The sequence below is a fragment of the Ochotona princeps genome, chromosome 23 (genome assembly GCF_030435755.1).
Source record: "Ochotona princeps isolate mOchPri1 chromosome 23, mOchPri1.hap1, whole genome shotgun sequence".
Taxonomy (NCBI): domain Eukaryota; kingdom Metazoa; phylum Chordata; class Mammalia; order Lagomorpha; family Ochotonidae; genus Ochotona; species Ochotona princeps.
This window is the reverse complement of record NC_080854.1, coordinates 34,728,217-34,741,509: the sequence shown is the minus strand read 5'-3', so window position 1 is coordinate 34,741,509 and position 13,293 is coordinate 34,728,217. Positions and strand designations below refer to the sequence as shown.

The window sequence follows — 13,293 nt, the reverse complement described above, 5'->3', positions numbered from 1 at the left end:
CAGGGGCCCACACACTGCGGCCATCTGCCGCTGCCTTTCCAGGCCATTAGCAGGGAGTTGGATCAGAAGTGGAGCAGCTGGGACTTGAACCGTTGCCCAAGTGGAATGCTGGTATTCATAAGCAGCAGCTTTATTCACTAGGCCAGACCCACATATAAGTATCATTCAAGGGAGTTTTGTTTTACCACTGTAGGAAAGATTAAATATTTCATTGATGTTTAAAAATTACTGATTGCTTTTGTAGACAGAGTTATAGAGCAGCAAGCGGGGAAGCGGGTAGACAGCGAGCAAGAACAAGAGCCTTCCATCCATGGATTCAATTCCCAGATGACCACAGTGACCGGGGCCTTGGTCAGGCCGACAACAGGAGCCCAGAACTTTGTCCAGGTCTCCCTTGTGGGGGCGGATGGAGCCATCTTCTGCTGCCTTCCCCAGAGCATTAGGCGAGGAACTGGATTGCAATTGAAACAACCAAGGCTCAAGCCAGCACCCATTGTATCAGTACTGACCCTGAGAAAAATAATATATTTATTAATTTTGATAAGTTTTCAGTTTAAGTGGAATTATATCAGAAATGACACGTTAATTCAAGAAAAAGTGAAATTTATAAAGGTATTGTTAATATTCATAGGAGATAATTAGGGAATGAATAATTTTCAAGAAAGTGGTTCTGAATTTCAGCATGTGTGGCATCTTCGGTACAGAATAGAATTTTAGAGAAGTGGCGGATAAAGGAAAAGGACTTTAGGGACAGTAACTTGGAGAAGGTAAAGCTTGTTCATCAGGATTGCATATGCCGGGCAGAAGGGTCCGGCCTTTCTCCGGTGCTTGAGACTCAGCACACAGGCAGGGCCCGGAGAGCTTCCCCACAGCTGTGCTCCTTCAGGGCGCACAGCAGGACCCCTGCCGGAGGCGTGTGCGAGGGCGGCATGTCCTAATGTCCCACACCACCAGCCACTTCTTGGTCACTCTCAAGTCTTCTGGTAGCTGAAGGTTGGTCAGGAGGGTCTGCACATCCTCTGTTGTTTCTCCAGGCTATTATCAGGAAGCTGGCTCAAAAGTGGAGTAGTCAGGACACGAACTGGCACACGTACGGGCTGCTGGCATCACAGACAAAAGCTTAACATGATATACTGCTGTGCCAACCCCTAGATTAACACTGCGGAGTGTCAGTGAGTGAATGTGCTGCCTGAAATACTTACGGGTACTCTGCCTGTGTTTGGATTTCAGTGTTTGCTTTTGCTCAAGAAAAATAACCAATTCGAGCCCCTTTAGTTTGGTGGATTCAGTTCCCTGTGAATGGGATCCAGTGGAGACAGCTGTTTACCTGGAGCAGTTTGTCTTGTTTCTGTGCTAATTTGGTTTTTTCCTGTTGTTTCAGGTTTATGCAAATGGCATTCGAAACATTGACCTTCACTATATTGTTCGTAAGCTGGCAGCTCCGGTGATCTGTGTGCTCTTGCTTTCCCTGTGTGTCCCTTACGTCATAGCTTCGGGGGTCGTTCCTTTGCTCGGTGAGTAATGCTGGCTGTGGAGCCTTGGAGAAAGCATGGAAGGCAGCCTGGAGGCGTTGCTCAGCAAGGAGACTGGCTCCGGGAGCATGGTGCATGCTTGCACTACTCAGAGAAGAGGATCTCTAGGGAGATGACTGGATGTGGAGATTCACACCCTCTTAAGATCACTTGTGCGTCCGGTTGCTTTTGCTTGAATAGAAGTGTTGTGACCATATCCTTACAAATGAAGTAAAAATATTGTTGCTTTTTTTTTAATTTTATTTTTAAAGGTATTTACGTAGTTGATTAGGGGAAAGTGGGTGAGCCCATAGCTTATGAATTTCTTTTTCTTCCTGTGCCACCCCAGTACCCGAGGATGGGGAGCGGCCTCCGATGTCATCCCAGTGTCCCTGCTGTGCAGCATGCTCTGAGGACTTGGTGCATTTAATTTTTAACAGGTTTATTTGAAAGAATGACTTACAGAGAGGGAGAGACAGTGAGAGCTGTTCCACTGCTTCACTCCTCCAGTGGCTGCAGTGGATGGAGTTGAGCCGATCCAAAGCCAGAAGCCAGGAGCTTCCTCTGTCTTCCTGTGGGTGCAGAGGCCCAGGGCTAGGGCCATCGTCTGCTGCTCTCCCAGGACAAGCGGGGAGCTGGACTGGACACAGAAACAGCTGGGACACAACTGCCACTCATATAGAAAAAATATTTAATTTTTTAAAATACTTATTCATTTTTATTGGAAAGTCAGATTTACAGAGAGGAGGAGAGACAGAGAGGAAGGTCTTCCATCTGCTTACTGATCCCCCCCCCCAGTTGGCTGCAATGGCTGGAATGAGCTGATCTGATGCCGGGAGCCAGGAGCTTCTTCTGGGTCTCCCAGATGGGTGCAGGGTCCCAAGGACCTTCGGCCAGCTCCTTTCCCAGGTTGCAAGCAGGAAGCTGGATGGGAAGCAGGACCGCCAGGACACAAACCAATACCCACATGAACCAATACCCATTCCTGGTGCTTGCAAGGTGAGGACTTCAGCCACTACGCTATTGCACCAGACCCAGAAAATTGTATTTAATTTTTTAAAATTTTAATTACTTTTTTTTTTAATTGGAAAGTTATATATAGAGAGGAGAAGAGACAGAGAGGAAGATCTTCTGTCCGCTGATTCACTCCCCAAGTGGTCACAACGGCTGGTGCTGTGCCAATCCGGAGCCAGGAGCATCCTCTGGGTCTCTCACATGGGTGCAGGGTCCCAAGGCTTTGGCCCGTACTCGATCGTGTTCCCAGGCCCCAACCAGGGAGCTGGATGGGAAGCAGGGCCACTAGGATTAGAACTGGTGCTCATATGGGTTTCTGGTGCGTGCAAGGGAAGAACTTTAGCCACTAGGCTACTGCGCCAGGCTCTATATTTGATTTTTTTTCAATGTTCTTTAACATAAAAGGAAAACGGAAGAGGTCATGCTAATTTGTTGAACTTCAGTAGCTAGAGTGCCATGTGTGTTCAAGTCAGCATATTTTTTAAACTGAAAGTGGGATTTTCCCCTCCAAATGTGTCTTTTCTTAGTTCTCTCATTGACAGCGTTAGCATCCGACAGCTGCCTCAGTCAGTCTGGTAGACAGACCATTGTTCGCCACGAGCACTCATCCTGTGCAGTGGTCCCCACGGCCGCTCATCTGGCCTCAGCAATCTAGTCTTACGTCCAAAACCTTCCTGTATTTGAGCTTGCCCATTAATTCATTTTCCATGCTGCAGCCACAGCTTTCAAAAGAATGAATCTGGTTGGATTTCGTTGGTAAACATTTTTAGTTGATTCTTCCGTGACCTGTAAAAAGCAGTCCAGCTCCATGAAATACTTGATGCTGAACTAGGTTAATCCGGGCTCTGTTTAGCTGCTGCCTCACTCTCCTGCATGCGGGTTTCAGTTACACAGCCACAGAGGGCTCTGCTCAAACACACGCCTAGTCCTCTCGCCTCTGACTCCTCCTGCTTCTGCCAGGAGGAGCAGTGCGTTGGCTGCGTCACCTGCCCACAAGCAGAGGCCTCAGCGCTGCAGGGAAACATGCGAGCATAGTGGGACCTTAGGAGAACTCTGCTTACACGTTCCCTTCGTGTGTGCCCTGCCTGCCCTTCAGAGCGTCTCAGTTGCTTCTCAGTAAAGACAGCGGTTAGGAAGCAAGCTACACACGGGCTGGTAGAGGAAGACCAGCCTTCCTTTGTCTCCTAACAAGCAAGTAGCCCGGGTAACTGGGAAGAGTTAAACTGGGGGAGGCCAGTCAGCAGTTGACCTCATATTCTGGTTCCTTTTGAGTTAAAAACTTGGAGACTTTGTTGGGTTTGCATTGTGACTGCCAAGTGTCACACATACTGTATTAAAATATACATGACAAAATATAATTCAAAGCCCGCGACTTGGTTTGCAGAACACTTCACTGAAGTTTATCATTTTGACTCTTTAGAAGGATACTTTTAGGGCCCTGTGGCGTGGCCTAGTGGCTAAAGTCCTCGCCTTGAATGCACCGGGATCCCATGTGGGCGCCGGTTCTAATCCTGGCAGCTCCACTTCCCACCCAGCTCCCTGCTTGTGGCCTGGGAAAAGCAGTTGAGGACGGCCCAAGACTTTGGGACTCTGCACCCGTGTGGGAGACCTGGAGGAGGTTCCTGGTTCCCAGCTTCAGATCGGCACAGCACCGGCCGTTGCGCTCACTTAGGGAGTGAATCATCGGATGGAAGATCTTCCTCTCTTTCTCTCCTCTCTGTATATCTGACTTTGTAATAAAAATAAATAAATCTTTAAAAAAAAACAAAGAAGGATACTTTTGGGTCCCGCATTGTGGCATAGCAGGGTAAGCTGCTACCTGTGACACTGGCGTCCCATAAGAGCATGCTGCTTCACCTTCAGTCTAGCTCCTAACAACACCTAGACAAGCTGTGGCCAGTTGCCCAAGTCTTTGGGCGCTGGCATCGATGTGGGGGTGCTGGCATCGATCCAGGCTCCTGACTGCAGCCTCCCAGCCCCACCTGTGACCTCCCACTGGGAAATGAACCACTGGATAGAAGATCTTTGTCTCTCACTCTCTCTCTGCTCTTCTCGCTCTGCCTTGGTGTTTGAAATTCCGCCTTTCAAGTTAACATCTTTAAAAAAATACTTCTAATAAAAATTATTTTCTTACTATTTTGATTAGTAGGAGTGCCCTGATATCTTAAAATTATTATGTTCCACTTATTAATGTATGTTATAATCTACTCATTAATAGTATGTAGGGTTATGATTTACTATTGGATTTTAAAACCACAACTGTATTATGTTTTCATGATTAGAGTTTCATTGTGAGCCTATTGAAGAAAGTTTTAGAAGGGGAAAATTAGTGAACATTTTTAGCGTTTTCTGCCATCTATTTAGATGTTTAACATAATTTGTGCTATTATTATTGGAAGAGCTTTTAGGGTGGTTTTTAATCTCTGTGTTAGGGATGAGGAAAGTGAGGTTTATGGAGACCACAGACTCCACACTTGGATGCAAACCCTAGATTTTATTTCTTTCTTTATCTTACCACAAAACTGTGGTGGAGTTTTCTGCTTTCCTTGGGAATACTAACTCTTGATTTCTAGCCACTCCCTCCCATCCATCAAGGAAGAATTAGAATTTATGATGTCAAGAATTAGAATTTATGATGCTTGAGTGTCCTAAAACGAGCAAGATCAGGGAAGACAAGAGTGGTCAGTGTGGATTTCAGGGCTGCTTTCTCTGGGTGAAAAGGAATAGACCCTGCAGTTAGGAAAGTCCGTTTTATTGGTGGTGTTTTCTGCTGCATGTGCCTAAAACGGGTAACAGGCATCACTGCGCTGGGCACTGGAGTCCAGTGTGTGAGCTCGGCAGTCATCCAGCCCACCTCTCCCATTTTACAGAGGGGAAAACTGGGTGTTGGAAAGGGCTCGTGGCTGACAGGTCCCAGAGCCAGAGCTTAGAAAACTCATTTGAACACGTACTGTGCCGTCCCTGGCTCCCTCAAGAGCCGTATTTCATTCCACTGTCACTTCACATACACTGAACAGTTTGTTTTGTTGCTTTTTAGGTGTTACTGCAGAAATGCAAAACCTGGTCCACCGGCGGATTTATCCATTTTTGCTGATGGTCGTGGTGTTGATGGGAATCCTGTCCTTCCAGGTCCGCCAGTTCAAGCGCCTTTATGAACATATTAAAAACGACAAGTAAGTCTTGTATCCCGTTCATCTTGCCACTCTGGTTAAGGTATCATCAGAGAGAGAGTGCTCAGATTCTGCTTATGTTTTGAGGGAGGATTTGCTAACATACTTGGTTTAGGAAATGAAGGAGAGTGAGCCAAGGATTCCGTTGCTCTTGAGCGACAAGGAACATGAAGTTGTCACTTACAGAGCTGGAGAAAAGTTGGAGGAACTGGTTTGGAGAAGAAAAAATTTTAATGTCATTTCTAAATAGTTGTTCAGTCTGTTTTCTTATGTTTTGGTCGGACCGTATAGTAAACCGTTGATGTCATCAGCTGCACATCCTCTCTGGTGGCCTAGGACTTCAGGGTTTTGGAGATTGCACCAAGAGATTGTGTGTTTGAAGAAAGTCTTGGAAACTGTTACCTGGTTCTCAGGGAGACATCGTGGAAAGTCAAGGAAGTGGCTTCCTGGGCCCACGGAGCTCTTTGTCCTGCCCTGTCCTGATGAAAATTGGGTCCTCTGCTTTGATGGTGTCTGTCTGGCAGCTGGTGTCTGTCCTAGCCTGCTGGGAGAGCCCCCAGTTTCCACTTACTGGCTTCATGTCATTATCATCAGCACCCTCTTTGACTCTTGGGTTTCTACTTTGAACGTGTGCTGTAGGTCCTCTTACTTTGAGGAAGAAGGAGGTTGAAGTGTTCAGACTTCCCCAGAGCACCTGCGAACAGTAAAGAATACAAGGGACAGTGCAGAGACCCTCGGTGCTGAAGGAAGGGGACAGTGCAGAGACCCTCGGTGCTGAAGGAAGGGGACAGTGCAGAGACCCTGGGTGCTGAAGGAAGGGGACAGTGCAGAGACCCTCGGTGCTGAAGGAAGGGGACAGTGCAGAGACCCTCGGTGCTGAAGGAAGGGAACAGTGCAGAGACCCTCGGTGCTGAAGGAAGGAAGGGGACAGTGCAGAGACCCTCGGTGCTGAAGGAAGGGGACAGTGCAGAGACCCTGGGTGCTGAAGGAAGGGGACAGTGCAGAGACCCTCGGTGCTGAAGGAAGGGGACAGTGCAGAGACCCTCGGTGCTGAAGGAAGGGAACAGTGCAGAGACCCTCGGTGCTGAAGGAAGGAAGGGGACAGTGCAGAGACCCTCGGTGCTGAAGGAAGGGGACAGTGCAGAGACCCTGGGTGCTGAAGGAAGGAAGGGGACAGTGCAGAGACCCTCGGTGCTGAAGGAAGGGGACAGTGCAGAGACCCTCGGTGCTGAAGGAAGGAAGGGGACAGTGCAGAGACCCTCGGTGCTGAAGGAAGGGGACAGTGCAGAGACCCTCGGTGCTGAAGGAAGGGGACAGTGCAGAGACCCTGAGTGCTGAAGGAAGGGGACAGTGCAGAGACCCTCGGTGCTGAAGGACGGAAGGGGACAGTGCAGAGACCCTCGGTGCTGAAGGACGGAAGGGGACAGTGCAGAGACCCTCGGTGCTGAAGGAAGGAAGGGGACAGTGCAGAGACCCTCGGTGCTGAAGGAAGGGGCTGTCTGCTCAGTGCTGACTCCAGTTTTCTCACTCATCTTGCTGGAGCGAAGGAGTGAGTACGGCAGACGGGACGACAAACCTGACAGCCAGGGGGCTTTCTGCCTGCCTCTGCTGTCTGGAGTCGGCCCGCCCTCATTGCTGCCCTCGCGGGTCTTCCCAGCATCCATGCCCATTGCTCTCACCATTTCCTATCCATTCCTGCTGTTTTCCTTGCAGCCCAGTGTGCCCTTTTCTCTTGCTGTTTCTCTAAGCGGAAAACTTCAGCGTAGTCCACACTGAAGACGTGGTCTGCTCGTGCATGTCCACCGTGCAGCACGGTGCAGCCGCGGCTGGCTGTGCGTGTCACTGTGTGATAGACGGGGGTGAGAGTCGGGCGGGGCAAGGCTTCTTTCTTCGAGGCACCATCAGTGTCGGGAAGTTCATTAGCTGTTTTTGTTTTTGGTTTTTTGGTTTTTGTTTTGTTTGCTTTCTCATTGCCAGTCTTGTTGTGTTTTGTGATTGTGATTACCTGTGTGTATGCAGTGGTTTGTGAGTATGATTACGTGTGTGTGTAATGTGTCAGATGCTGCTGTAGTAGTCCAGAGGAAACACTGGTTCCTTGGAGAATACTGGGATGAGAACTCATTGGCTTTTGGCAAAGAACTGAGAAGATAAAGGGATTAAACTGTGATACCAGACAGAGAAGCAGTAGCGTGAATGTGCTTTGTCATTTTGTGAAAGACAGAGTTGGAGGGAGGAAGCGAGAAAGAGCACGAGTGAGCAGCCTTCTGCCTGCTGCTTCGTTCCCCAAAGGGCTGCATCAGTCAGACCTGGGCCGGACTGAAGCTAGGAACCAGGAGCTTCTTCCCGGCCTTCCCCATGGCTACGGGCGTCCAAGCACTTGGGCCGTTTTCCACTACTTTCCCAGGCAAATTAGCAGGGAGCTGGATTGGAAGTGGAGCAGCCAGGTCTCCAAATGGGCACCCACAGTGGGATGCTGGTGCCACAATCAGTGGCTTCATTGGCTATATACACCACAGTGCCGACCCCTGATAAATGTACTTTTTTTTGTTTTTTTTTTTTTAAAGATTTATTCCATTTTTATTACAAAGTCAGATACACTGAGAGGAGGAGAGACAGAGAGAGGAAATGGAGCGGCCGGGATTAGAACCAGCGGCCATATGGGATCAAGGCGAGGACCTTAGCCACTAGGCCACGCTGCCAAGCCCGATAAATGTACTTTTAAAAGGTGCCTGTGAAGTTGCCAGGGCAAAGAGCAAGAATACCTTATGTGAACTGAGAGAAGATGGTAGATGTGACTCAAGGTGCAGAAAATAGTAGGGAAAAGCAAGAATGACCTCGGGGAATGTAAAGTGTGAGCCAGTCTGTGGGCACCAGCACTTCATCATGTTGCCTTTCGTGCCAGTCAGATGGCGTGGGCTGTTGGCGAGCCCGGCTGAGCTTCACCATCTTGAGGCTCACTCAGCGTAGAGGTGCCGGCTTGTGCTGAGCAGCTCCCGGGGCCCGCTGCTTCCCTGAGCACAGGCCCTGTCATCCAGCTTCCCTGGCCCTGTCGTCTGGTGGCCAGCCCCCAGGGCCTTGCACTGAGTGAAACAGTGGAAGCAGGCCGTGCTCCATGCACCCTCGCCTTTGGAACCTGTGCTCTGTCCCTGGGGGTGGGAGCTCTGTTTCTGCAGTCCCACACCTTTGGGCGTTGCCCTCTGCCCTCATCACATCCTGAAGTCAGGAGCAGTCACCTGCTGTGTGAACCCGCTCAGAGCCTCAGCATCTCCCCCTGACGTCCCTGGAGTGTGTGCTTTGATGTTCATTTCCTCAGCTCTGTTCCCCAGGCTGTTTCTGAGTTGGGAATTCTTGTAACTATCAGCTGAAGCACCGCTTAGGAACCCTTCTAGGTGCTGCTGCTTCTCCCTTTCCCATAAACCCACAGCTCAGTGTCAGCTTCCCACCTTGGTACCCTTTGGAGATTTTCATTCTAGAGTCCTCTTTGGCCTGCCTAACCACCGAAGGATGCTAAGAAGGAGTAAGGTGATCCAGTTTATTTTCAACAAGTACATTATTTGCTGCTTTGGGGAGGGTGTTTTACTCTACAAGGGTACACCAGAGTAACCACCTGTTTTTTCACACCTAGATACCTTGTGGGGCAACGCCTCGTGAACTACGAGCGAAAATCCGGCAAACCAGGCACATCTCCACCTCCACAGTCATCCCAAGAATAAAGTGATTGTCTCAACTCCTTCACCTTCCCCATGCCTTTACGTGTCCTTTTTTGTGGACTTCTCTGTGTGGAGATTTTCCGTGCTCTCTCAGCGCTGTTTTTAAGTTTCCTCTGTTTGACTTGTGTCTTCAGCATTCAGCAAGCAGCCGCCTCAACTCTGCTGCTCTTGCGTGTGTCTGCTGACGTCACTGCTGTCTGAGATCTGTATATGTGTAAATAGAAGCTCCCTGAGGCCCTCACACCTTGGATTAAACAGAATGTGCATTGTACATCTTTAAACAAAATGTATATTAATTTATTAAATCTAGTTGTCACTTTATTTTGGACCTGCTGTGATCTCGACAGGAAACGTGCCACAGAGTACTGGTGCGCAGGCAGGACTCTGCAGTGACGTCTTGTGGCGTGCAGTTGTCACTGTCCCTGGCAGTTCTCACATTCTGTCTTGGCTGTTCAGACCTTACCAGGAACATAAGGGAAACACGTTGAAAGCAGCAGTGGAGTGTCTTGGTAAGGAAACATGAACTCTGTGCTTCACTGTCAGTCGGTTTTGGGAAGTTATTTTATAACACCAAAGCTGTTGTACATTTTCTACTGCCTGATTTTTTTCATGTGTCTGTGTTTATAATATTGTATAGTATATTGTGCTAGTAAGGAAATTATTTTTAATTTTGATAATTTAATATTCCTAGTGATCAGCATTGGGAGTTGGGTCTTTGTGCTTGTTAGGGGCATGTCTGTACTTAGGAAAAAGGAAAAAAAAAACAAATGAAGATTTTCATTAGTTCCTCGCCCCGCTCTTCTACACAAAGCTGTCTTTTTGGCAGCAGTGGCCAAAATTGTCATGTAGGATCTTAAAGCTCACAGAATACCATCAGCAGCAGTAATGCGTCCTGCCTGTGTTAGGTCATTCTGAGATGCTCTGTAGAGTGGGTGTGCTTTGGACCTTAGATGGCCTTGGAGGAGACTGGCCGAGCCCGTCCTCCTGGTCAGTACACCAGCTGGTGGGGACAGACAGTGAGTCTCTACTGCTGCTTCAGTAATCCCAGCATTCCCAGAGCTGTTGACAGAGCAGAATAGTGACGGAAACAACCTTGTTCCCACTTGTCCAGCCGGCCAAGGTGGCCTTTTAACGTAGGAATGTGTTTCAGTGGAAATGTGCTGTAAAACTGAAGAGACTGAACGCTTACAAACTGAGTTTTCACTTACAACCAAAGCTTCCAGTTAAATGTTTAGGAAAACAAAAGGGTTGGACATATGATTGAAGTATTCAATGGTAATGGTGTGTTGTTATGATAGTATTTGTTTTTGAGTGACAATTTACACATTCTCATTGAAAATAACATAAAATCATCAGAAACTGTGAGAGAATTTCCATAAAGTATTAAAATCCATGGACTAAAATTGGAGAATTCTGAAAACGTGTAAGTCAGCCAGACATAAGCTAACCAAAATCAAGAACAACCTGTCCTGGTTGTCTTAGCTTTCATGAGTTTTTCCCTAAGGGGTAAACAGTTACTTTTAAAATATATATTGAAGTATCAGTATAAAGATGAACTTGACAGAGAATTCAGTGTTATACTATTTGGCACTTTGGAGTAATCCACTCTCTTTTGTAGGAAATGGGTGTTTTTAACTCTATCTTTACATTGAAATTTAGTCCCTGAAGAATTACCATTTCAAATATGATTCCACCTGTTATGGTATATGTCTATATGAATTGGGATTTTTTAGGGGGAAGAGAAATATTGAATTGAGATGTAACCTGATTATTTTAATTTAGGTTTCTTTTCATATTTTGAAGAATTTGTAAATCTTTATACAAAGTCACTGAAGAATGTCTAGAAACAAAAAACAGATAGTATAAAGGTTAAAAAGCTTAATGCTGCAATATTACAGATGAGCCTAGGTTTTGTAAAACAGCAATATGAGCGGCCAAAGCCTGCTCTTTGTTTGGCCGTTAACTTTTCATTGTCTCAAGAATTACCCCTAGTTTTTAAGTTGTGCTTTGTCTTGTTGTTTTCAAGAAGATAAATTCTTTAATAGGGAAAGAATTTTCTGGCGTATGTTTGCTTGGCTAGCATCCAGGTTTTACTGTTAAGCAAGAGTTTTATAAATACAGAAAACCCATACTTCAGAAAATGCTACTGTTGCTGCCCTTCATGTAGAATTTTTTTTAAAAAATCATAGTATAGTTGTGCTTTATTTTGCATTGGGCTAAAAGTCTTCAAGGAACTTTACTAGGAAAGAACATTTTGCTTTATTACTATCTGTAAGTTGGAGACAAATTGACCTTGGATTTCACATGGCCAGTTACAAATGGTCTGAAGTGTACAGTTGTTCATTATTAGAAAATTATGGGTTTTTTAGACTATTAAATACTAATAGTTGAGATAAAAACTGAAGAAAATGCCATTGTGAAGTTTGTGTATAGTTAGTTGGCCTTTCAAAGTTCCTTGTTTAAGGTGATCTCCCCCTTTCTCTGGGGACACAGCGAAGATGAGACATCTCAATTCCTGATGTAAACAAAAGAAATTTTTATTGAGACACTTAATGTAAATGTTACTACTGTGACTTTTTGTGTTGTGTTTTTTCTTTCCCTTGTTTAAGTAATAGTAACTTTCCTCAGTTGATTTGATCCTAGATGTGTCATTTCTGTATTGGCAAAATGCTATTAAAGTGTACTTCTTGGATTTAGGATGAATTGATGACGTTTTAAAACAAAACCAAAAAGTCACACCGAGTGTAAGACTGCCGTGGAAGAACACTGGCACTGTTTAAACTGCAAGGTGACTACTTCATTCTCAGGACTGGCCTTTTAAAGTCTTTCATACTGTAAAATTAAATGAATGTTTAAAAATGCTGCTTAGAATGTTATCCAGTCAGCATCAGGAAAAGGCCGACCTCAAATGTCTTTCCCCCAAGATACCATGGGACGCCACCTCCCTTGTGGGGCCCGGCAGCCAACCTGCTTTCCTTTCAGCGGAGTCCTGCCCTGAGCTCAAGAACAGCTGTCATCGTGAGTAAGGGCTTCTTTATCCATGTCATCTCCATCCATGCCTTTGGCATCAGCATCACACAGCGGTGTGCCTGTTTTCCTTCCTGGCTACTTTGTAAGAGTGCCTCGTTTTGTAGTCATTAAGGTAACAAAGTGCCCCACATGCAAGTGCAGTCACCCCCGGCCTGGGAGTGACTGTGGTGAGGCTGAACAGAACATGGAGTTAGCGAAGTTACCCGTTTTCTATTGAAACACCTAGACACCCGGCCCAGTTTTATGTGTATATGAAGATGCTCCCTTTTTATGTGCTCATTTGTTGTCTTATGAGTTAAGAAAACGAAGTTGAATAAAGTGAATGTTAGTTGTATGTAGCCTATTTTGTGTTTGCTTTGTTGCAAGATTGCTTTACACTTAGATAATCCAGATATTTTAAATATAAGAAAAGTAACTCATTGCATGTGATATAGCCCCTTCCTGCTCAGCTAGAATGCAGTTACAGAGGACATGGCCCCCTTCCTCTCAGCTTGGGTACCGTCCCCCCTCCCCGGCAAGGGTGAAGCCCCTTGCTGTGTGCAGTGGGTAAGGTGCTACCACAAGGTCCAAGGGTTAGAGCTGTCACCTGCAGATGAAGGCAGGATGAAGCAGACCCAGAGCAGGAGGTGCAGTGGGCCATGTGTGTCAAAGGGAAGAACTCCACACGTCCTGCGCCTCCTGTTGCAGAATGCAGTCATTGATCTCACGGACTGCGTCTAATGTGTGCTTCTAGCTTCAGAATTTTTCATAATTTTTTCTCCCAGTCAGGTGCTTTTTGTTGTTTTAATTGCAGGGGTGGTAGGGTAGACAGTTTTAATATGTGAACCTGACGTTTTTCAGCAGTGAAAATTGGCAAAG

At 46.6% G+C, this 13,293-nt stretch overlaps 1 protein-coding gene across 1 annotated transcript in view; it reads left to right on the top strand.

Moving 5' to 3' along the window:
- MARCHF6 (membrane associated ring-CH-type finger 6) overlaps nucleotides 1-9,726 on the top strand; it is a 59,690-nt gene extending 49,964 nt beyond the window's left edge. The window contains exons 24-26 of the mRNA XM_058679979.1: nucleotides 1,382-1,514; nucleotides 5,563-5,698; nucleotides 9,321-9,726. Coding sequence (XP_058535962.1) covers nucleotides 1,382-1,514; nucleotides 5,563-5,698; nucleotides 9,321-9,408 — 357 coding nt within the window. The 3' untranslated portion in view covers nucleotides 9,409-9,726. The remainder of the gene's footprint in view (nucleotides 1-1,381; nucleotides 1,515-5,562; nucleotides 5,699-9,320) is intronic.
- Nucleotides 9,727-13,293: the final 3,567 nt, after the last annotated feature.